Below are 26,021 nucleotides of genomic sequence, written 5' to 3' on the forward strand. Positions count from 1 at the left end.
GCCACTGTGAGAACAGAACACCAAAGGGAGAGAGCTCCAGAGGTCTGGAGAGGGCGCCCCGGAGTCTTCAGCTGAGTAATGATCAGGACATGATGTCGGGAAATACCTGAGGCCAGGGAAAGAAAGGACCAGAGGGGACAGTGTCCACACTTCACTCTAGACAGAGAAATTTGTGTTTGCACCAGTCGCGGTGAAACACCTTGTAATTGGTGGGGCACTGGATAGAGTATTCAAAAGACTACTGCCTCAGCTGGGTGAGGAAAATTAGTTCTAAACCAACACTGGGTGGGTCCCATCAATAAAGCTTAGAAGCAAGTCTTGAAGGGATCAAACTGTTCAAAGTCACTAAACAGCATTTCAGAATAAAGTTGAAGAATGTTTATAGACATGCAAATATATCTAACACCTATGCCACATGACTGGTAATCAATAAAAAAACTATAAGGTATTAAAAAAATACACACAAGAAAACACAACCTAAAATGAGAAGAAAAAGCCATCAATCAAAACTGACCCTAGTAGGATATGTGTCCACCATGGGGAAGAAGCGGGAAGTGCTTGGCAGAAACGAGAGCCCAGCTCAGGGGCCCTCGTCCCTGGTAAAGCGTAAACGAGATGACTGAGCAGGAGATGCCCGTGCATCAGCCTGTGTTCTCTACTCTGACAGGTCCGGCAGTGATGATGAGTGGACACTTAAGAGCTTTAAAAAGAAGAATGAAAAAGCCAGAAAGAAGGAAAGGCCTATGAAGAGGAAGCATATCAACAAAACGGCTTAATTGATTTGAGTAGTTCCCCTGAAGAAGGTGAAATAACAGATTCTAACAGCAGTAATTCCTATGTCAGTTCAGAATCAGACTCTTCCTCAGCACACCAAGTCTGTAAAGATTTTGGAGAAGGGGAGGTTAGTGCCCATTTAGTACCAGTGACAGAAAAGTAGAGAGAATCAGACCATCCAGCCAAACAGAGAACAGGGAGATACTGCAGAGAACACTGACCTCAGATGGGCCGCAGACAGTGGTGTCTCCCAGGAGGACAGCTGTGTGTCTGCTCTGGCGCCTCCTGCCTCCCCCGGACCCACACCAGAACACTCAGAGCTCCAGAAATGAAGCCTCTCCCTAAGATTCCACTGCTCTACGATAGAGATTTCTGTGAACTCCTGGGCACCGGCTGTAGCTTGCATTTATAGAATAGTAACGTTAAGCTGTTTTCACTGGTTTTTGTATACTTTTATATTTTAAACATTATTTTTTATAAATGAAAAGTATGATCTAAATATGAAAAAAAACCCTGAAATGATACACTTGATGAAATTAATAGATAAGACCATTAAATTCAGTTATCATAACTATATTTCATATATTCAAGAAAGTAAAAGAAAGACTAAGCATATTAACTAGAGACATGGAAGTTGTAAAAAGACCCACGTAAACTTCTAAGGATAAAAAGTACATTGTCTGAAGGAAAAAATACACTGAACAAAATGAGCAGCATATCAGATAATGCAGATGAAAAAATGAAACTAGAGTATTTGATAACAGATACTATCCAAATATGAAACATTAGAGAGAAAAAAAAACTAACACTAACACCAGCATCATTTTGCTATGGGACAACTTCAAGAGACCCAATATATACGCAATCTGTCCCTCTCTCTGTCTCTCTCCCGCTACAAAAAAAACTTTTCAAAAAATTGTATTTATTGGGTGATACTGGTAAATACCATATTTTTCCATGTATAAGATGCATCCTTTTCCGAAAAATTTGGGGTCTAAAAACTGGGTGTGTCTTATACAGTGGTTGTAGATTTTTTTACTTGCATTTCCTGTTTTTTAGCATTTGTCATTTTTCCAATTTGGGGCCCCAAAATTAAGGTGTGTCTTATACCTGGGAGCATCTTATAGATGAGGAAATGTTTCAGGTGTACACCACCCCAAGTCAAGTCTCCTTCCATTATCCTTTATCCCCCTTTACAAAATACTGAAAGAAAAGAGCAATCAGCCTAGAATTCTCTATCTGATGAAAACACCTTAAAAAATGAAAGTCAAATATATACCCTGCAAACATGCAAAGCAGAAAGGATTCATCGCCAGAAGACTCATGCACTACAAGAAATGTATAAGAGCTCCTTCTCAGTAATGGGGAAGCCAACAATGGTGGACCAGCACTGGGTTTGTTGCAAAACCTACATGACCCTATGGATTCTTCAAGAAATCCCACTTTGACCAAGAGCTGAAGCTGATGAACAAGTATGGGCTCTGGACAAAATGGAAAGTCTGGAGGGTCAAATTTACCCTGGCCAAGATCTGCAAGGCTGCTCAACAGCTGCTGACTAACGCTGGATGAGAAAGACACAAGGCGTCTGTTTGAAGGTGATGCCCTGCTGTGGTGCCTCATCTACATGGGGTGCTGGATGAGGTCAAGATGAAGCTGGATTACATCCTGGGCATGAAGATGGAGGATTTCTCGGAGAGGTGCCTACAGACCCAGGTCTTCAAGCTAGGTTTGGCCAAGCCCATCCACCACGCTGTGTGCTGATCTGCCAGCACCATGTTAAGGTCCCCAGGCAGGTGGTGAACATGCTGCCTTTCACTGTCTGCCTGGACTCCCAGAAGTACTGGATTTCTCCCTCCTGTCCCCATATCAGGGTGGCCAATGCCAAGAAGGGCCAGGGTGGGGCTGGAGATGGAAACGACAAGGAAAACTAGACATTCCATCAGTCCAGTCAAATCATAAAAGAGACCAACACTTAAAAAAGAAGAAGAAATGTAAGAGAAGGAAGGCCTTTAGAGGAAAACGACACCAGATGGAAATCTGGATCTATATAAAATAATGAAGAGCACTAAATCTGGTAAAAATGTGAGTTAATATAAATACTTTCTTACCATTTCAATATCTTTGACAAGTAACTCTAATGCAAGAATGAATAGTAACAATGTATTTTGGGGTTTATAACATATGAGTATATAAAATGTATGATTACAAAGGCCAGATGAGGGAAATAAAAGTATACTATGTACACTATGTAAGGTTCTCATATTTTAGATAAAGTGGTACAATATTACCTGATACTATATATATATATATATACTATAATAAGTTAAAGATTTATACTATGAACTCTAAAGCAACTACTAAAAAAAGTGACAAAACAAATAGAAAACAAAGAGCAAGATGATAGATTTGAATCTATCCATATAAATAATCACATGAAATGTAAATGATCTAAATACCCCATATAAAAGAGATTATCAAAATCGATTAAGATACAAGACCCAAATACATGCTGCCTACAAGAAATCCATCTCAAACATAAACAGTAAAAGCATATCATGCTAAAACTAGTCAAAATTGGAATAGCTACATGTTAACATCAGACAATTTAGCAAAGAATAATAATAGCAGGGATAAAGATGGTCACTTCTTAACGAGAAAAGGGCCAATTCATCATGAGGACATAACAATTCTAGGTATATCTAACAGATATATCTTCAAAAAACATTAAGTAAAAACAGAACTGCCAAAAAAATCTATAATTATCACTGGAGATTTCAACAACCCTTTTTCTTTTTAAAAATTTTCTTAAGTGAATAGCAGGATGCAGAGAGACAGACAGGCATGTGCCCTGACCAGGATCCTCCTGGCAAGCCCCCTACAGGGCGATGTTCTGCCCATCAGGAGCTGTTGCTCTGTTGCTCGGCAACCAAGCTATTTTAGTGCCTCAGATAAGGCCCTGGAGCTATACTCAGTGCCCCGGGGCCAACTTGCTCCTCAGCGCCCCGGGCCAACTTGCTCCAACTGAGCCATGGCTGCAGGAGGAGAAGAGAGAGCTAGAGAGAGAGAAGCGGGGGGTAGAGAAGCAGATAGGTACTTCTCCTGTGTGCCCTGACCGGAATTAAACCCGGGACATCCATATGCCAGGCTGACGCTCTACCACTGAGCCAACCGGCGAGGGCCAACACCCCCCTTTCAATAATTGATAGACAAGTAGATAAAACTCAGTAAAGATACAGAAATTTCAAACAACACTATCAGCCAACTTCATCTGATTAACATTTATACAATATTCTATACAACAGACTATTCTTTTCATGTGCACAGAAAACACCAAGATAATTTATATTTTTCATATAAAAAATCTCAATAGATATAAAATGATTCCAATTATATAAAGTATATTCTTTGGCTAAGACTGATTTAAATTAGAAATCAATCTGCAATTAGAAATATATCTGGAAAATCTCTCCATATTTGCAAACTAACCATTGCCAAGATTTAATAAAAAATTGCCAGTTTTGAAGTAATGGCCCATTTGTTTTTCCTAGATCATGACTATTATATAAGTAAGATGTTTTTGCCTTTGATGCCAAAAATGCTCAGGGATAAGCAAAAAAAAGTTTAAACACAATTATATCTACTCTTAAATAATTCATTCACTGAACTCAGTTTGAGCATCTAGTATTTATTTTATAAAATTTAGGGATACAAAGTGAATATAATACATTCCTTCCTCTAAAGCTTGGTTTTATTGTCAGGTCTAATGAACTGTGTATCTATAAACCCCTACTGTTTTCATTTATTGAAAGTCTCTAACACCTCTTTTAAAATGTGTCTTCTTTACAACTGCTTTTAATCCTTTCCAGAAACAACTGTAAGCCCCTTGCCATACTCAACTAGTCATGCACAAGAATTTTAATATTAGCCTAGGTTAAACATAATTCAAAATGTATGAAATTATGAATAGTTATACTACACATGCAAGGCCAAATAATAAGTTTTTTGGTTGATTTATAGCAGTTTTCCCTCTCTTGGAGTGAATTATGTACTTAAAGTTGACTGTCTTTAGATATATCATTGGCAATCATCTAAGGGTTTTGACATTAAATAGTACTGGAGTTGGTGGATATCCTCTGAGTGCAGAGGGAGATCAGGAGGTGTGGAAAAGACAAGCCAATACCGTGGTGGTACACAGACCTATCCCCGGTGAACGGAGGAAGACCGCGATGGGGACTGGCCCTACAGCACCAACCCTGTGAAATCTGTGGGTCTCAGCTTCCTCCTCTATAAAATGCTGGGCTTCAACAGATAATCTCTAAGATTTCCTTGAGTTCTGTAATTCTTTGAACCTAGCTTGGTTGGAATATCAAAAAAAATATTCCGATAATTCTGTTGTATCTCCTCACCAAAAGCTATCTGAGTTATTAAAACTAGTCTTGATAATGTCACATAACACATTCCAGGTGCTGAACTAGGTGTGATGTGGAAAAAGAACTCTGGACTACAAAGCCATCAGAAGACCTGAGTCTTAGCTTTGGCTTAACCTTACTAAAAGGTATAACTAACTGCAATTTAATTGTTCAGATTCCCAGTTTCCTAGATAAGGTAAAAGATGCAGAAATGCAAGTGCTAGAGGGAGAGAGTGAATTCTCAACGGGGATAGCTAAGAAAGCATCGTGGAGGAGATGAACCATGAAAGGATACACGGAAACCAGAAAGAGGAGCTATGGTAATACTTGTATGAGGCTTCACAGTGAGGCAGAGGACATGCACTTTAGAGTCAGATGGATTTTGTTTTAAATCCTGTCCCTGGCTCCTGCAACTGTGTAACCTTGGATACTTCATTTTTCTCAAATCTAAAACACATAGGCTTACTTTGTAGTTTCAAGGATTAAAGATAATAGTTGCACCTAGCATAATATCAGGCATATAGTAGTCACACAAAAAATAAAAGCTTTCATTACTAAGGGTCCAGAGATGGGAGACACAGCATGAGAAAAGGTAACAGACAGGTAAAGCAGAGGATGTGGCTGTGAAGGCAGGAGGGGCCGATTCGCAGAGGACTGACCAGTTTGTGAGGAGGGTGAAGAACAAAGCAGGCCTAACCAGTTTGTTAACTATAAACCCAGGGTTTGAAGTGGGGTTCTGTGGAACTTAAGGTAGCTTAGGGGTCCTGGCCAGTTTGCTCAGTGGTAGAGCGCTGGCCTGGCATGTGGATGTCCTGGGTTTGATTCCTAGTTAGGGCACACAGAAGAGCCCATCTGCTTCTCTACCGCTACTCCTCTTGCCTCTCTCTCTTCCCCTCCTGCAGCCATGGCTCCACTGGAGCAAAGTTGGCCCAGGTGCTGAGGACGGCTCCATGGCTTCCACTTCTGGAGTTCGGCTGCTGAGCAACGGAGCAACACCCCAGATGGGCAGAGCACTGCCCCCTAGTGGGCTTGCTGGGTGGATCCCAGTCAGGGTGCATGCAGGAGTCTCTCTCCTGCCTTCCCTTCTCTCACTAAGTTAAAAAAAAAAGAAGGTAGCTTAGGGTTCAGTCAGAGGTACAATTCAAGTGAGCCCATTGTGGAAATCTCAAATAAAGTAATGGGGCCCTGGCCAGATAACTCAATTGGTTAGAGCATCATCCCAAAGCACAGAGGTTACTGGTTTGATCCCTGGTCAAAGCACACAGAGGAACAAATTGATGTTCCTCTCTCTCTCTCTCTCTCATCAATAAAATAAACATTAAAATTTTTTTTAAATAAAGTGATGTGAAGATCAGGCACCAATGCCAGCGGTTAGACCCCAAGAGTCATGGCAAGACAAGGATGAGGTGTGGATTATGAATAGGATGGCAACAAGTGAGGAGTATCTTAGGCAACTGTCTAGAACATCCGTGAGTTATGTGCAGCTGGACTCCTGGTGGGTGTGGTGCTGGGGTATTTCAGAATGCAGTAAAGGGTCAGGCAGCTTAGGCTTTATACTGTACACTACTGGGGAGGCGGGGGATGCCAAGACAGTAACATGGTCAGATCTGTGATTCTGACCAAGGGACAGGAAAACGACTGAAGGTACAACAATGAAGTTATCATACAAAGGCCCGGTAGAGGGTATGTGAGCCTGATACGAGGCCAAGGCAATAAGAATGAGAATGGAAAGTGAGAAAGGGAAAAGTTGCAGGAAAAATTTCTGACAGGATATAGTGACATACAGGATGTCAGAGATAAAGGGAAAAAGGAGTGAATAGCTCCTAAGGTTTTGAGCTGCAAGATGGGAAGACAGTGATGCCACTTAGCAGGGCACAGAAAGAAGTGCAGCCAACAATGGTGAGAAGAATCACAATGCAAAGTGCTCACTCCTGACCACTCCAAGGCATATTTAAAACATCTTCAGGAGCTTGAAAGTCACAACAGCACCATAGCTTCCGCCACCTACCATCCAAACCTAAACCTTTTCATTTCCTTTTTGATACTACCTGTGACTCATGCTAAACATGGGGTAGCGGTGGGCAAGGAAAAGTGGTAAGCATCAAGAATGTCATGAATTTCATGAAGTTTATCCAGCACTTACCTTTACAGCTAGTATTTTTCCACTTGGGACATGATATGCTCTATGGGAAGAAAAAAATAACAAAATGACTTGGGATCACTAGACAAACTACAAATGGTTAAGGACATAAATGTAAACCTGAACACATCTGCAGCAATGGTATATATGATACTTTCAAAGCACACTAGTAACATTAGTAATTTATAATCTATTGAGCTTAATGATGTACAAAACGACTCATTATACATTATCTTAAAATAACCCCTTGAGGTATGCTGGCATTATTATCCACAGAGAAGTTAAGTAGTTTACACAAAGTCAGTAACTGGCAGAACCAGACCTCAAACCCAGGTCTTCTGGATTTCGATGCCTTACGCCATACTGTGAGTGTGACTTTATGTGCAGGTCTCCAATAGCTCTCTGCTAAGCACTATAGAGAGCCACACAAAACAGGAGGTTTTCCTTCTGTTTATTTCAATTATACATAAAAATCAACTATATTCGCACATCTTATCAAAATAAACTCAAAACACATGGAATTAGCTAAGGCTTAAGACATAAATTCATAATGAGTCACAGGGTTATAAGACGCAGAGAAGTGGTTCATCTCTTAAAGCTGGCATCTCTCAATATTAAAAAAAACTTCAGGAGAGATACTAGCTCAAATGATCAAATACAGTGAATACGATCTAAGTCAAGGAATATGAACACATTCATTTGTGACAAAGAGAATAAGGTTTGCAGAAATAAATACCATTATCTCATCCAGATCTTTTGTGTTTAAATGAAATGTGGCCTTTCATACACCTACTGAGGACTATACATTCTGACCATTATCCAGAAACAATGTCTGATATAAAAATTGCAAAATGAACCACACGATGTGAACAAGCACTGTTACTGCAAGCCCATAAAAGTATAAAGAATCAAATTATTTTAGAAGAATTGAAGTTTTGCTCCATAGAGGATTCTGCACATCAGCCAAGACAGCCTTTGCTCTTCCTCTCGTCTGGCCAGTGTTAAGACGTGAGTGGGGTTAACGGGGAGGAATGTAATTTAACTTCTTAGAAATCCCCTGTTCTCAACTGCCAAGTTTGCAATAGTTGCTCATTTATTTTATTATTTATTAAAATATCACTGGCATGTAAAAATTACATTGATTACAGGTATATAATATAATGATTTGATATTTGTATACAGAGTGGGGCAAAAGTAGGTTTATAGTTTTCATGTGGAAAATAATACAATAATTAATAAATAATACAAGAATAAAAATCTGTTTTGCATACTCCCAACTGTAAATCTACTTTTGCCTCACCCTGTATTGTATATTGCAAAAGAATGACTCCAATAAGTCTAGTTAATAGTTAACATCACTATACACAGTTACAAAAAAATTGCTCATTTATTAAAACAAAAACAAAACATGCATTCCACTATTATCAAATGAAAACATCATTTTCTGTTGATTTGGCAAAAATATTTGTGTGGTTGCTCTGTCAAATTTTTTAAACAGCTTTATTGAAGTATAATTATATGTGATAAAATTCACTTGTTTTAAGTGTACAATTCAGTGATTTTTAGTAAATTTACAGAACTGTTCAATCATTGACAAGTATTTTTAAAGTGACAGACATGATTTAGTTAAGAACCTACAAGTATTTATACCTTTTCATATATAAAATGTTACAAATTCAGGCAAGACTAGAAAAGAACATATGAAAATGTATGTGCAAATACATATATATGAATGTTAGAAGAAATTCCTTCTGCTTTTCCTAGTTGAGTGGACAAAAGTTGAGCCAATTTTGTATGATAAACAACCTTTATTTTATCAATTAATTATAGAGAAATTATATTTTATTTAAAGGAAAAGATGATAAAAACTGGCAATTGTTCATTTTAGTAGAATTTTTTAATCTGTAAAAGTACCTATAGACTTTCTCTAAATATCAACCTCCCTAGTATATGTAAATACTATTAAATTTATAAAAAATTATTTTAAATTATTTATACTTTATAAGTAGAACTCACATATTATAAAGGGCTTGCTATCTGTGTTAATATCAAACTTTTACAACGTGAAACTACATTTCAGGTTATGATTTGATTTAATATTTATCTGAATTCATGTAATAAATTGATATATAAAGACATACACTGTATTCTCCTTAGTACTTGACAGAGAAGTTGTTGGACTAAGCCCATCTGATATGTGATTTGAAGAAATTTAATAACTTTATCCCATGTAAATATAGATAGTATGTAAAAATTTAATGATATATTATGTTTTCTCTTGTATACCGCAGATTCTTACTTCAACTTTTTTTGTTGTTGTTTTAGGAAGAGAGAACAAGAAAAGGAGACAGGGAGAGAGATAAGAAGCATTAGCTCACAGTTGCATCACTTCAGTTGTTCACTGATTGCCTCTCATACATGCTTGACAGGGGGAAGAGGGGATACAGTCAAGACAGTGACCCCTTGCTCAAGCCAGCAACCCTAGGCTTCAAGCCAGTGACCATGGGATCATGTCGATGAACCCATGCTCAAGCTGGTGACCCAGCGCTTATGCTGGCAACCTCAGGGTTTTGAACCTGGGACCTCAGTGTCCCAAGTTGATACCCACTGTGCCACCACCAGTCAGGCCCAACTTCAAATTTTACAAGTACTATATATTAGAATCACTAACTGAAGACTCAAATATGAAGACTAATAGTTGAGTGCGTACACAAGGATTCAAAAGTTGTAAAAAGAACAGTGTTGTTACTTTGGACAACAAGCAACACCTGGACTTTTCAGACCAACAGCAGCAATAAGAAAACAATTAGCAGTCTAATATATATACCACACTGAACAGTTTGGCAACTTAATTAGCTTGTCAAGAAATCCGATCTCTTTTCTAAAAGAAAGGTCTCCTATTTCCAAGAGAAATAAAAAGGGTGGCTTGATGATTTAATTATGATGCACGCTAATTCATCCGTGGAAGTTTGGGTTCGATTTCAAGCAGTAAAGATACTGTGTGGTTTGGTTTACAGTGCAATGACAGTACGATGCAACATTTAATCATCAAGGAGAAGTGGATGACAAAGGCGATGCCAGGCATGAGTGGAGTGTGCCCCTTAACTTTGCAAATGGCATTCCACCTGGAGAAAAGGAATTTGTTTACTTTCAACGGATACTGCATCTCAATTGTCTTGACCTTCTTCAACACATTAACTGTAAAGTGATTAATGAAGTTTGAATGGAGAGTCTGGTTACACCAAAAGACAACTATACACCTCTGCATTCTTTTAATTAACAGCTAACACTTCAAATTAGTTTGTTGTTGCCACAGTCATTACCTGTTCCAATGAGTGCATGGAGAAAGCATTTTATGAGATATTTTTAGTGCTTAGTCTTGAGTGTTCCATTTTGTTTGCGACCAGCACAGGACTTAAGGGAGTATTTTCCCAGGCCTTAAAACTAAGCACACAACATATACACTTAGGATGGCAAAAGCCAGTACTTTGGTATACATTTTTTGAGTATTTAAAATAACAAAGAGCCCAGAAAAATAGAAGAACACTTACTATCTATACTTTATTTCTTTTTTCATTTAGAATAGGTTCTGGCTGACTGATAAAAAAAATTAGTTATCAACCTTTAATTCTGGAAGCATACAAGATCAGAAAATTTACTGAGTTAGTATGAAATATAGAAAATTGTCTACTCTAATCCCTTCCTTTTAAACAGTGGAAACACCCAAAACCCAGGTTAAAAAAAACTTGGCCAAACTCACACAGTAGTCAATGGCAAAGCCAAGACTGGAACTGTGGCAGAATATATATACATATTTTAGCAGCTAAAGGAAATATGTAGAAATGTTCAAGTTTTATTCACTGTGTTCTAAAACAGGGAAATAATTCAAAATTTACAAAGGTGCTGACCTCTTTCAATCAGGCTGAGGACCATCACCGCTGAGTCTCCATGAAGCATTCTGCAATCACCGCCAATCTATCTCGGCAGGCAGAGCATTAAGGGCTCGGCTCTGAAGTCACTGTCTGGGTTCTGATCCCAGTCCCGCCCTTTCTTACAATGGGAACCTGGACTGTTAGTAAACCTCACTGTGACTCAGTTGTCTCAGATCTGGCATGGTGACATTGGTCCCTACCTTATAGAGTTGTGAGGATTAAACAAGATAAAAAGGCAAGACACTGAAAACTGGCTAGTATGTTAAGAAACTAAGAAGTTTTCAGGATAGGTAGGTGTTTTAAGAGTAGAACCTGCTAGAATAGAGACTAAAATAGCAAGTTAGCTTTAAAAATGAAGACTGGAAAATGGCTGCAATATATCATTTATTAAGAAAAAGCAGTAGAATTACTTCATGTTGAACCAACTTTGAAGAAAAGCATATACTATGGCTATACCATGATTCAAATTTCAGATATCTTACCATGCTTACTTCTTGCCTGCTACTTTAACTTAGTTATACTACAGACAAATGTGAATGCCACATTCAGGTATTCATCTCAGCAGAAACATCATGGCTGAATGAGAAGCCTATATTTTTCATTCTTCTTGGGTTAAATAAATAGGAAAAATAAAAGCTACCTTAAAAAGAATCCACATAGGCCCTGGCCGGTTGGCTCAGTGGTAGAGCGTCGGCCTGGCGTGTAGAAGTCCCGGGTTCGATTCCCGGCCAGGGCACACAGGAGAAGCGCCCATTTGCTTCTCCACTCCTCCCCTTCTCCTTCCTCTCTGTCTCTCTCTTCCCCTCCCGCAGCCAAGGCTCCATTGGAGCAAAGATGGCCCGGGCGCTGGGGACGGCTCCTTGGCCTCTGCCCCAGGCGCTAGAGTGGCTCTGGTTGTGGCAGAGCGACGCCCCGGAGGGGCAGAGCATCGCCCCCTGGTGGGCGTGCCGGGTGGATCCCAGTCGGGCGCATGCGGGAGTCTGTCTGACTGTCTCTCCCGGTTTCTAGCTTCAGAAAAATACAAAAAAAAAAAAAAAAAAAAAGAATCCACATAACTTCCTTTACCATACAGTTGACCCTTGAATAGCACAGGGGTTGAGGGTACCTACCCACTATACAGTCAAAAATCTATGTACAGTATAACTTTTTACTTCCCCCAAATTTTTTTTAATAAATAAATTTTTATTAATTTTAATGGGGTGACATCAATAAATCAGGGTACATATATTCAAAGAAAACATGTCCAGGTTATCTTGTCATTCAATTATGTTGCATACCCATCACCCAAAGTCAGATTGTCCTCCATCACCTTCTATCTAGTTTTCTTTGTGCCCTGACTTCCCCAAAATTTAACTACCCTCAGTATCCAAGAGAGATTAGGTCCAGAACCCCTACAGACACCAAAATCCATAGATGCTCAAATCCATTGTATGAAAAGGCAAAGAACAATGCATAGAGTTGGCCCTCCACATTGTTGGATTCCCAACTGTCAATCAAATATGGTACAGGTATTTATTGGAAAAATATCTACATATAAGTGGACCCACACAGTTCAAACTTGTGTTGTTCAAGAGTCAGGTCATAGACTATAAAATTTTGAGGACTCTCTTAGTCTTATAGTTCTGTTATTATAGCTTCTAGAACACAATGCAGAATATTGTTTGAATCTGTCTCCCATACTGGGTAGTAAGCACTACCATGTCTTAATCACCTTTACATTCTTTACACTTTGTACAAGTCCTGGCCCATGGTAGGTGCTCTCTATTTAATAAATATTCAACAAATGATTATTACTTCTGATGAAACAGAAACCTATCATGTGGATGGTACTTTACAAAGAAATTCTACATACATTTAATTAATCCTATAATCTTATGAACAAGAGTACTTTTCCCCCCCAGCTTTATTGAGATATAAATGTATTGATATATAACATGAGCAAGAGTTATTGTTGTCATCATCCCTGTTTGGGTATATTTATAACTGCTGAATCAAAAGTCCTTAAAAAGATTTCATGATCTAGATCTTGGTTAACTCACCAATCCCTGCTTTTTCCAACCTTCCTTATTCATAATACTCGCTCTGTTCCACCAAACATGATCCTCCCTCAGGCCCTGTGCACCTACTCCTCAGGTCTGAACCACTCTCACTCCAACATCCACTTAGCTTGCTACATCTCTTACTTCAGGTCCAATTGTTACTTAACTATCCTGTAGAAAATAGCCCATTTTCCTTTTCTTTATTCTTCATACAATTCATCAACACCTAATTGATTATCTGTTTCCCACCACTAGAAAGCAAGCTCTATGAAAACAGGGATTTCTGTTTTTTGTTCACAACTGTATCTCCAGTGTCTTAAATCTATGCTGAGCACATTTCATAAATATTTACTGACTGAATGAATAAATTTACTTAGTTGCTATTGGTTTGCTTTTTATTTTTCTTAAAACAGTTTTAAGATTTTTCTAGGAAACTGTCCATTTTCTGTTTTCAAATTTATTGTTATAAACTTATTCATTGTATCTTTATTTAAAAAATCTCTGCTGTCTAGAAATATGTACCCCCACACACACACACCAGTTTTAGTGAGATATAATTGACACACATCACTATACAAGTTTAACGGTATATAGCATAATGTACACCCTTAAACTTATATGTATATTGTAAAATAATCTAATTACATATGGTAAATTAAATATATTTTAATTATATTATAATTTATTTACATATATTTTAAAAGAACCACTGCTATAAGTTTAGATACAATAAAAAGAGCAAAACAAGAAAAAAATTCACATTGTGATGAGAAATCTTAGACTTTACTCTCTTAACTTTCCTTTATATCAGATCACTATGGTCATCATTGCTGTACATTACATCCCTGTATTCATTTATCTTATAACTGAAAGTTGTACTTTTTGATCATCTCCTAAATTTGTTTTTATGTGTTTTCTCTCTGTTATATGAGTTTAGTTTTTCCTAAAAAACTAAGCTTTTCGTTTTCTTGAATTTTAATTCAATTCATTTTTTTCTTTAGTATTTTTTTCTTACACTTCCATTGAGTTTAACCTCTTCTCTATAGAAAAAAATTTTTCAGGTAGCTGCTGAGCCTGTTAATATCCAATTATTCTTTTCTAATGTACAAAAACCATCTTTTGAGTATGACTTTGGCTGCATCCATGAGTTTTCATATATGGTATTTCTTTATTGTTCAGTTGTAAATATTTTTATTTCCATTATGATGTATTATATGACCTATAAGTTATTTAGATGTGTACATTTTTTTTATTTGGTGAGAGGAGGGTAGGCAGAGACAGACTCCCCCACGTACCCCAACCGGGTTCTCCCCCAGCAAGCCCACTAGGGGGAGTCTGCCCATCTGGGGAGTTGCTAAGCAACAGAGCTCTTAGTGCCTGAGGCAGAGGCCATGGAGCCATCCTCAGTGTCTGGGGCCAACTTGCTCCAATTGAGCTATAGCTACAGGAGGAGAAAAGAGAGAGACGCGAGAGGAGGGGTGGAGAAGCAGATGGGTGCTTCTCCTGTGTGCCCTGACCAGAATCGAACTCGGGGCATCCACATGCCAGGCCAATGCTCTACCCCTGAGCCAGGGCTAGATGTATACGTTTTCATTTCCAAGTGTCTGAGGGGATTAACTTATTATTGATTTCTAAACTAATTGTAGTGTAGCCAGAAAATGTGACCTACATGTTACAGACAAAATTACAAGGAAAATTTGATAAATCCACAGACATAATGGGAGAATATGTCTCTCAGATTAAAATTAATATAGATCTTAACATCACAATAAACAGGCTGGTCACTAATCATATATGAAATTCTTCATCAATCAAACTGAGAGTATCTACTACTTTCAGGTACAGAAAATTAATTTTTTTGGAAACTGATTAGGTACTAGGGCACAAAGCAGGTCTCAATACAGTCTGTAACATATGGGTCACTTTTTCTGGCTATACTATGTCAGGAAAAGCAGTGTTTTTCAAACTGGTCCACAAAACTCTTTTTGTAGACAGGCACAAAAATTCTGGTGCACTGGTGGTTGACAAACACTGAAGTAGAGGAAAAGTAATGAAAAAGAATAAAGGTAAGAATATAGAAAGTGACCAATATTAGGGCTATTATTATTTTTTTATATATTAGGGTGGGGAGGAGGTCAGGGAATGCCTTTCTCATCAGGTTACATGTGAGCAGTAAGAGAGCACAACATTTAGCTATCTGGAAGAGGAGGACTCCAGACAGAGGAAATGGTGAGTTCAAAGACGCTAAAGAGGAAGTGTGTGATTGATGTGTGTGCAAGTGGAATGAACAAGGGTGCTGGTTGTGAGAAGCGAGGTTAGAAAGGTAAAGGGAAGACAGGTTGTGTAGTACCATTTAGGTTCTGGTGAAGACTGTGACTATTGTTCTGAGCGATAGGAGAAGATATCAAGAGAGGAAGGAGAACCTATAGTTATTTTAGTAAGATCATTTTGGCTGTTGGGTGAAGAGAACACACTGCAGGAAAGTAAATAGAAACTGAGAGACTAGTTTGTAGACTACTGTAATAATTGTAGCAAGAGATTAATAGTGGCTTAAATAGGGAGGTAGGAAAAGATTGGTGAGGTGTTCGGCTTCTTAAAATAGTTGTGAGGAAGACCCAACAAGATTTGTGGGTAAATTGGGTGGTCTGAAAAAAAAAGAAGAATAAAGAATGACTGTCAAGTTTCTGCCATGAGCAACTTATAGAACAGTTTCCATTTACTGAGACTGGAAAAACTATAGAAGGAGCAACTTTCAGAGGAAACCAAGAGTTCCATTTTAGATACTTCAAAAATGCCTAAAAGACATCTAACTGGTAAGTAGATGTAAGTTCAGGACAAAAGACAGGGCTTTATCAACAGAAGATGACATGTAAACCCATGAGCTATAAAAGCTCTTAGGACTTAAACACAGACAAGGTCTGAGGACTGGACCCAAGGAACTTCAAATTCAGAAGTCAGAGAGATAAGAAGCCAGCAAAGGAGATGAGAAGGTGCAGACAGTAAGCCAGCAACAGAATCCTGAGAATGGTGTCCCTGAGGCCCTAAATGTTAGTGTTAGACCTCCCATACTACCAAGCGAGTACCTTGCAGTGCGTAGGTATTCAAGAAAACATGTAACTGATTTCAAAAGTAGTACTTGGGGACAAGTGAAATTAAGTATAATATCTGTTCTTTGAAATTTCAAAGATGAGTCTAGTACAATACATACAAGGCTAGAGGTTGTGCTCACCATCTAATTACTAATTAGAATTTTTAAAAAGATACATCACTCCAAAAAATAAACTGAATTTCTCAAAGAATCCTTAAAAATGAGAAAGGAAGGCCTGACCAGGCAGTGGCACAATGGATAGAGCACTGGCCTGGGATGCAGAGGACCCAGGTTCAAAGCCCTGAGGTCACTGGCTTGAGCATGGGCTCATCTAGCTTGAGTATAGGCTCAGCAGCTTGAGTGTGGGGTCGCCAGCTTGAGCGTGGTATTATAGACATGACCATGGTTGCTGGCTTGAGCCCAAAGGTCGATGGCTTAAAGTCCAATGTTGCTGGCTTGAGTCCAAGGTCACTGGCTTGAGCAAGGGGTCACTGGCTCAGCTTGAGTCCTCCCCCCCCCCAGCCAAGGCACATATGAGAAAGCAATCAATGAACAACTAAAGTGCTATGATGAAGAACTGATGTTTCTCATCTCTCTCCCTTCCTGTCTGTCCCTGTCTGTTCCTCTCTCTGTCTCTCTCACTTAAAAAAAAAATGAAAATGGAAAGGAAAGAAAAATTTGAAAACAAAATGTTAAAAAGGTCCTATATTCATACAGGACATAAGGAAGAAACAACCTGTGTTCACAACTCCAACATCTGGACTCCCATACAAGTTTATGTCATGCATAAATCAATTGCATCTGTATTTTACAATGTTTACTGAAAGAATTTATGCTTAGAATTTCAAATCCTAGGAGAACCAAAAAAAAAAAAAAAAAAATGAATCGTCCCAGCTGACTCCTGTTCACAAAATAAATAACCTAGAGCTGATCATATATTTTCTGATAAAGCTTGTAAAATCTCATACAATTAAAGTAGGCATCTAATTTCTATGGTGCTCTTCTGCATGTTAATTTCTAAATTCATTCTAATCAATTATTTTAAATTATGAGAAGAAAGAATTTATAATAGGGAGTATCTGTGCTTCTCTAATGATTGTGAGGGAGAGTATAATTTAAGAATGAAAGGGTTGACCTATGATCCAAATATATTTCATATTTCAGTAGAACTGACAATATGATATATTATAAATGTCAAGTTGTTAGGAAAATAGTCATCAAAATAAATTGGGAAACACCTTTCCCCCTTTTTTTTGTTTCTAGGAGCAAGAATCTCAGGAGCACTTGCATGTATGGTGACTTTTAATTACAATGGCAAAATAATGCTAAAACCACAGTACTGCTGCTGTTCAATGAAGGGAGCAGGGCAATTCTTTCATGGACTACGTGGAATAAGTGCTACTGACTTAACTTCTACTTCTCACATAACATATTTCAGAGAAGGTTGTGAAAAGCAGGACACAATTACTATATGAATTGTTTACAGAGTGATATCAGTTGTTGGAAAATTCTCTAAATGAATGGGAAACCTAAGAAAATAGGCACGAAAATGGTTAAAGCAATAGTTAAGAACTAGTTGGTAATTAGAAAGGAATGGTCTCACTCTAAGTATACAGGAAAGAATGTGATGTTTGTTTATTTTGCTCCCTGGGTCTCTGAGAGGCAGTAAAGAAGGTAAGCAAAGGCTGTTTTAAAATAAATAAAAGTTAAAAATGCATTGTATTATTAGCTCACTTCAGTCATAGGAATGGCTTTCTGGAATGATAAAATCAGTTCTCTCTTTTTCAGGCATAAATGTCACAGCTGGTAGGATTATCCTGGATTCCCTGATTCTCTGCTCATTGAACACCATTCCAGAGGCAGGGCGAAGGACAGGAGAGAGGGGGAAAGAGAAATCTCTCTGAGATCCGATTTGTATGACAAAAAGTTTGACTGAGTAGACAAACATTGTCTAAAATAGGAATTTTGATTGGTTATCCATTTTAATTATCTATGCAACTCTTAATTCTTGTTAGCATAGAAAGTTAAGAGTTGGCCATACTGAAATTTAATTATTAAATCTAGTGCTTAACCAAAAAAAAAAAGGTATCTGTTAAAGCCAATACAATGTAAGTTCACTGATTTCCATACTTAGAGATGCTGTTTTCTTGCTCTTTAGATCACTACATATATTCCAAAAAATCAGAGTTATTCCATAACTCTGATTTTATGTTGTTTAGAATAACCAACAGAAGTCTTTCTCCAATTTAGAAGTTTTTCCATTCCAACACTTTATAGCCTTGGCACAAAAGAAAATTAAAATGAAAAGAAAAGAGATGATGGAAATTAAAGAGCTAAACACACCACTAAGAGATAGATACTCAGCATGAGATGATACATTTTGAGTCTTCTATTTAAAATAAGGAAGCTGAGAGTTGGCTGTATTATATTGTGCCAAAAGATGAGAAGGCTGAACAATATTGAAGCCTACATCAAACAGGTAGTGCCCTTCTTTGCCTTAAAAAGTCAAGTGCATAAATGCATTTGAGTATATATTATACATACATATACAAACAAAACAAAAAATCTTTTGTTACCCTGGAAGATTAATTAACACCCCCCCACACCGGTCATCTTTTAATATAACAATGTTTTCAGTAACCAAACGTAAACTAGCTGTGGGTTAATGAAAAACTTGTTTTATTGCTTGACTGTTTTAGAGATTTGTTCTCTTTGTAGGTTTCTTTGGGACTGGATTTTACTAATACAGTATGTCACATACTAAAATGGCCATCCACAGAAAAAATTCAAATAGTTTCAGGGAAATCAACATTGACAGTTGTTGCCTTCCACAATAAACACATTAGCCAGGCTCTAGCTGTTAAAATAGGAAATTCAAAGTAAACAGCAACTGTAAAAAGAAGCTTTTATGTAGACTGTACTAGTTCAAATAACAGTCTATGCCAACCTTCCTTCTGCCTAAAATCCATTACAGATGCTTGACTACTGATTGCAAAATACTTTGTTGTTAAACAATGCCCCACACACAGGGGCCCCCAACAGTTTAAGTGTCAAACCAAACAAGTTATTAGGGTACAGATAATAACAACTCTCTCAAGATGGTGATCATACACAGGGCTTACAAACCAACGTAACATGATATGGGGAGCTTGGCTGGGTTAGGAAGATTTCCAATCTGAGAAAAGCTACCATAACCCTACACTTTATCATGTCTTCTTCTTTCTATTTACTCGGGTTATAGACCCCTTTTTACTCCCACACCTGCCTCAAAGTTAATGTGGTCATCACTGCCTCCATATTTCTTCCATAAACTGATATGGCTTGGTTCAAGCCTCTAACACTCCCCACATCAACTAGAGTAATGTCTTTTAATATATGGCCTAAATACCTTTGAGATCAAGGAAACTACCATCACAGTGATCTCTTAACAAAGGTTCTAAAAAAAAATGTAATGGGCAAAACAGAGAGGCAAGAGAAATAAAGCTTGATGGTAAGAATAAAAGAAAGAAATGGAGTAGTTAGGCAATACATGTGGGGGAAGTAGGAACACCTTGAGGATTAACTAGCTAGGCAACTTCTCTCCTGAAATGGTTTCATTACAATGTAATCTCTGCTCACAGTTTCTTGGTGGAAAGCTAATAATTAATCCCTTTCCAAAATCAGGTACAAAAATGTCTATTTCAGAAACTTCTTCCTACTAATAATATTCTATTGTGCTTTATAGTTTATAAAAAGTTTTTTTTTATAAAGAGAAGCTACTTGCTTTGCACAAACATTTGTAAGGTAGATATCCTTATTATTCCCACTTTGCAGGTAAGCAAAGGATGGGCTTCGTGAGGTTAACAGGCTTCAAGGTTCTTATCTGATAAGCATTGGGATGGAAAGGAGATACAAGTTCTTTGAAGCCAAATCCAACGCCTGTCCCAATAAGCCTGTGTGAATATAAACTGGCTGCTTCTAGATCCTCTCCGACTCCAGCTGTCTTCAAGGTTCTCTGGATATGGTCAGTGTTGATTTTTAAAAAGCAATAGAGAGAATCGATTGAATGACTCACTTTTCAGAGTTGCATTAACTTTTTCAGGCCACTGGAGTACAATTTACTAAATTACCTCTCCTAGAACACTAAATAGGACCCTAGTGGGTCAAAGAGTAAATGCACCTCTGAAAAGTGAGCCATTTATTCCCTTCTTCCCTGTAGTACCAGATGTAATATGTCCCCTATGACAGAAATATTAACCCATTTCCATTAAAAACTCAAGAAATTGTCCCACACTAGAGAAAATGAGTGTGGGGAAGCTTCCCTGGGGAAAAAACAAAGACAACAATCTCTCTTCTATAACCCAGCCCACAATACTGGCGAAAAGTCAACATGTAATTATGTGAAAATATTTGTTTTTTTAATTTATTAGAGATTGATTTTAATTCAGATCTTCAAACAAAAAAACATAAATTCAAAGCTAATGGTTTTCATGGGGAAGATACACAGGATACTGTGGTGGCTAATTTCGGCCTGTACCAAAGTATTTAAAAAATAAGATCAGGTGTTCGCCTTGTTTATGAAGTAAGATACATATTACAAATAGCTGCTCTTTCACATATCTCATTGTACTACAGGTTAGCCCTTTGCCTGAAAAAAAAAAAAATTCCTTGGCTAGCAAGTAAGTATATTATTACTTCTAATCTCTAGAAGGCCAAAATACTCTGAATACATTTTTGAGTTGCCTTTAGAAATAGCTATTGAATTAACTTTTGCAAGATACCTTAACAAAGCCAAACTAAGTTTTCAGCATTGTTAGTCCTTTACTCTTCTGGAAGATGGCTATACAATGAAAATAAGACAACTTTAATTTAAGAATCATCCAGCCTCTAATTAAACTGCCATAGGCAGCTGGTTGGATAAGTTTTAATCAGTTTCAATCACCTATTGATTGGTATACTGAAGCCTAAAAAATTAAAAGTAAAAGATGATTGGGGAATTGTCCCATCTCAGAACAACAGTAGAGGCCTCTGTAAATAACTCCTCTTTTAACCATCAGCTAAATGAACACTTCAATACTGCAGTACAAAGTCTTCTGCAAAATTACTTTAACTAACAAGCAGAAATTTATCAGCTTCAGCCAAAATCAATGCTGAAATCAATTTGAACACTGGTTGTGTCTAAAGGGGCTCATTGGCAATTTAGGGAAATTACACCATGTAAATGCCTGTGCTTTAATTGAACAGTTTCATCAACTAGGCTGTGATTGCTGTCCATTCATTTATTTACTTTCACTGCAGCTACCATTCTGCAAAGGAATAGCTTTTGTCAGGCTGGAGAGAGGCACTTTATCTTCATTTTGTGCACTTTTGTGCATAACAGACTTCATCAAATGGGCGTATCATGACTAGGGTCAAAACAAACCAGGAAGGACTATTTCTTTTAACATAAAATCTGAACAACACTCAAACTACCATCTCATCTTCTACCATCTAGGAATAGTCATATTTAAACCCCAAAACAGGAAGGAATGTGAGTGACTTCCCTGCGCAGAGCACTGTGCCTCTATGTTGAGGAGCTATGTTTTGGACAACAGATGTAAGGTATTCAGATTCTAAACTCAATTCCATAATTTTTTTGAGCTATCTTCAGTGACTTCCATAAATACATAAACTGTACTAAAATATTCTCTTGAAAAATTAAGCAACATTTTGTTTGTTTTACAGCCTCTGAGATTAGTCAAGAAAAGGCGGTATTTTCCAATCCGTTCAAGAGATTAAGGCTTAAAGATGTCACACATATTTTCCAAGTAAGATTAATGGAAGCACAGAGGAAGTGCGGTCTATGTGGGAGGAGGAAAACTGACTTCCTCTTAAAGACTAGCAGCCAAAACACCATGATTCCAAAGATGATTTCAATACACACAAAAATATACTCACAAAATCACGGGCAATGAAAAAAAACCCAAAATATAATTTCTGGAGAATCATTGGTAAAGTGACATTTTTGACACTGGGTTAAATCAGTTACTTGAAAGATTCCAAGTTCCAGGGAAAGGAGGAAAGACAGAAGACAGCTGCTTGCTTGCTCATGTGGGTCATCCATAAATTACATGTATCCGATGGAAAAAATAAAAAATGCATCTATAGTGTATTTGCTAGAAAATGCCAGCAAAAATTCTTAGGCTTGCAAACAGCTTGCTTTAGTTCTCCTCACAGAATCAAAACGTAGTTATGTACTGGGGAGGGGTTAAGAAATAAGACAGTATTGAGGTTCAGTGGCAATGCCTCACCTACCCAGCTACTTTCTAATGCTGCTGGGGGATTAACCGTGTGCATGTGATGGGGCCCGGTTTGGAAATGGAAATGCAGCCACCATGATCCTGCGCACCTCTGTGTTCTCCGTGTATGTAGGCAGGCAAGGCCTTGAAATATTTTACTTCGATTTCCAGGAAGCAGAGAAACTTCTCATTTGCACTTTCCATCACTTACCCTGTGGTTATACTCTGCTACACTAACGGTCACCTTCAAAATAAGTTAAAAGGGAAAAGAAATAAATGGTGTACAGACACCTAACTTGGTACACGTGTTTTTGGTAAAAATTCATTCTACTTTTTATCCCATGTATCATTTTTCTCTACCACTATAAAATTTCATTAGCTCTACATTTTACTGCTGAGAAATGTAAAACCATATTTTATTCAGTTTTTAGATAACTTTTTAGAAAACTTAACTATGGTTTAATCAGGGCTTTATGTTTATCGACTAAGTATATTGTTACATTTTGCTGCTACAGTTAGCAGTCATAATAGAATCAGTATGTTTGAGAACCTTACACAATACATATTTTCCAAATACACTAAGCTTGTTAAAATGCTTTATTGATTATGCCTTAAAGCAAGTTCTAATTTTGTCTGAACATTTTTCATTTCATTATTTGAATCCACAAAACAAACACCACAAACTCTGCTTTCAGAAATAATATTGTACATTCTTTTTCATTCTTTCTTTCTTTTGTAATACTGACAAGGAAAAGTATGGAAATTTTAGAGTCAAGAGGATAACATAATACAAAGTTACACTTAAAACAAAATTAATGTTTTAAAAAAACTTTATTAAAAAAAACGCTTTATGATTACTATCCATAGCCTAAATCTCTACTGCTATTGCCCCTCTAATTTAGTAATCTGCCCCTCCAATTTAGTGTTAGTGCACAAGTCAGAAACCAAACATATTTCACTCCAGTAAAGCAACAATTTAATGGAAACATGGTCTTTTATATCAAAGTAACCAACAACAGAGCAATGAAAAAAACTAGCAGAAAGTTATACACAGTAAATGCCTTTTGGACTTTCCAGTGAATTATTTTCCAAAAAAGCAATTTAAGTAAATACCCTAGATGCTATGGTATACAAATATTTTCTTGTGCTGTATGCCAACCATAGGACTACAATTTTCTAACACATCAGATACTGCAAAACAGCTAAAGAAAAATTAATGTGCCTTATAAGTCAAGAAATGCACCACCTCCACTAGTATAACCATACAATTAATCTAGTTATTTAATTATAAAACTCTAGGTTTTAGTAAGTGAAGAACCCAATGAGTAAAAACCAAATAACAAGTTATATTGCAATAATTGTTAGCCAAGGAATGGTTATTTTAATATCTCCCAAAAATTCTCTAAAATTAACAATTAGAGATGACACATCACTGACTTTCAGAGTTATCTATTAATTTATATCTTATATTCAAAAGTAATATGGGTTAAAAATGAGGAAACTCACAAGAGTGAATGACAAACAGAAAAGCCCTGGCTTAAGAAGTAGTCCCAAAGTACTGATCTAGGTAGGTGTCAGAAGATCTGAGGTCTAGTCTTTTTTTCCTCCAGCTTTCATATTAAGGTATAATTGACAAATAAAACCTATATGAATTTAAGGTATACAACGATGATTGCCACTAGTTCTAATCTCGATTTGACCTTGGGCATACCATTTAATCCTTCTGGCTTCGTAATCAGATTGGCCATGCCTTCTTAGCACAGACTTAGCAAGTTCTGAACGATGCAGCATGATCAGGCCCTGCCCATCTCTCTGCTCTCCTGAGCTCACACTACTCCAACCATGTGGGCCTAGACACAAGATGTTCACACCCATCTTAGGTTTTGCTGAGAGTGGTTCCTCCTGCCTGCAAGGTTCTTTTCCCAGATTCCCGTGACTGCCTCCTTCCTGTCCTTCAGGCCTCAGCTCAAATACCACCCCCTCAGAGAAGCCTTGCTGACCACCTACTTCACATTCTTTACAGCACTCGCAAGGTCTGATAGCATCTTACTTAGGAATTCATTTCCTTGATTACTGTCTGTCTGGCCCACGAGTGTGAGTCCAGGAGCACAGGGAACTTGTCTGTCTTCTTCACTAGCAGACTTCCATGGGCTCAGAACAGTCCTTGGCACAGAGAAACCCTTGGTAAGTATTTGTTTAATAAATAAATTAATCTACAGTAAGACAAAATTTGAAAGAACAAAATCAAGCAACACCTGACCTAATATTTCTATGACAGGTGAGTGCTGAGTTCAGTCCTGGAACATCAGATGCCGGAGGACCTCTGCAGTCATGTCAGGTCCAGGTCACAGTGGGAACTCCTTTCTCAGCAGTTCTGAACAAGAGCCATGTCGTTCTGCCTAAGGTAGGAGAATCCACGCCTCCCAGAGCCACCTAGCAATGGACAACACTTTGTGTCTATCCTTAGGTTCTTCTGAAGGTTAATTCCTGAAACACTAAGTGGTCACAGTAGGTAAGGCACAGCCTTAGGCCCTGCGAGGAAGCCCACTCAGATGACCCAGACACGACCCCTACTAACCTGAGCACAGAGCTTCTCCATCTGGACGCAGTCCAATGAGAGCTGGGTTGTCCCCGACAGCCAGTACATTGCCCTCCACACAGCACATGCTCAGAACATGACAGTTCAACAAATGAATGAAGGAGGACCAGACGGACACAATTCCGAGACCCTTATATTCTCTCCATGTTCCAGTAGGTGGTCTCTGAACTATCCACATCTCCCTGTAAGCTTAGTAGCCAGAACCAAAACACTTTTGAACCCAAAAGTGGCATACTACAACATGAAGTCAAACCCAAATGTTATACTCTCCTAATGCAGACAGAGAATAGGTTACAAATGGAAACTAGATCTCTCCCTATAAAAAACAGAAGTGAGCTTATGCTGGGGAACTTTGAAACACTTCTGCTGGGGACTTTAAATTTCTTTATCAAGAAAGCATTTTTATAAAATATTAGAAGTCTTGCCACTTCAAAACTACATTTCCTTGAAAGGAGATGGTGTTGAAATACTTAGATTCAGCAAATTCACACATGAAATATTACCATAATGTATTGATTTTTACCAGACTCAATTGACTGAAAAGTTGTTTGTATAGCAATATTGGCCAAAACAATATACTAGAACAATTTTGTTACCCGTAGTAATCAAGTGCATTTCTGAAGTATAATTACACTGTCATAAAAATAAAGCCAAGATACACTTTTCCAAGCAATAAAAAAATAGGGGCTATAAAATAGAAAGAAGAAAAGGCTAAATAAATGAGATTTTAAAAAATGAAATTTAGCGTCTTTCAAAAACATCACCTCTTCTTCCTTCCCTTAA

At 37.7% G+C, this 26,021-nt stretch overlaps 1 protein-coding gene and 1 pseudogene across 7 annotated transcripts in view; one reads left to right on the plus strand and one right to left on the minus strand.

Annotated features, from left to right (window-relative positions):
- MAP2K5 (mitogen-activated protein kinase kinase 5) overlaps positions 1–26,021 on the minus strand; it is a 288,637-nt gene that overhangs the window by 183,215 nt on the left and 79,401 nt on the right. For all 7 annotated transcript variants that reach the window (XR_010731284.1, XR_010731283.1, XM_066276317.1 and 4 more), the window contains exon 9: positions 7,327–7,366. Coding sequence is in view for 5 of the 7 variants with exons in the window: in XM_066276317.1 (XP_066132414.1) it covers positions 7,327–7,366 (40 nt within the window). In the remaining 2 variants the exon portion in view is untranslated. The remainder of the gene's footprint in view (positions 1–7,326; positions 7,367–26,021) is intronic.
- Positions 2,136–2,705, plus strand: LOC136333876 (small ribosomal subunit protein uS4-like; annotated as a pseudogene).

Source organism: Saccopteryx bilineata, chromosome 4, assembly GCF_036850765.1.
Source record: "Saccopteryx bilineata isolate mSacBil1 chromosome 4, mSacBil1_pri_phased_curated, whole genome shotgun sequence".
Lineage (NCBI taxonomy): Eukaryota > Metazoa > Chordata > Mammalia > Chiroptera > Emballonuridae > Saccopteryx > Saccopteryx bilineata.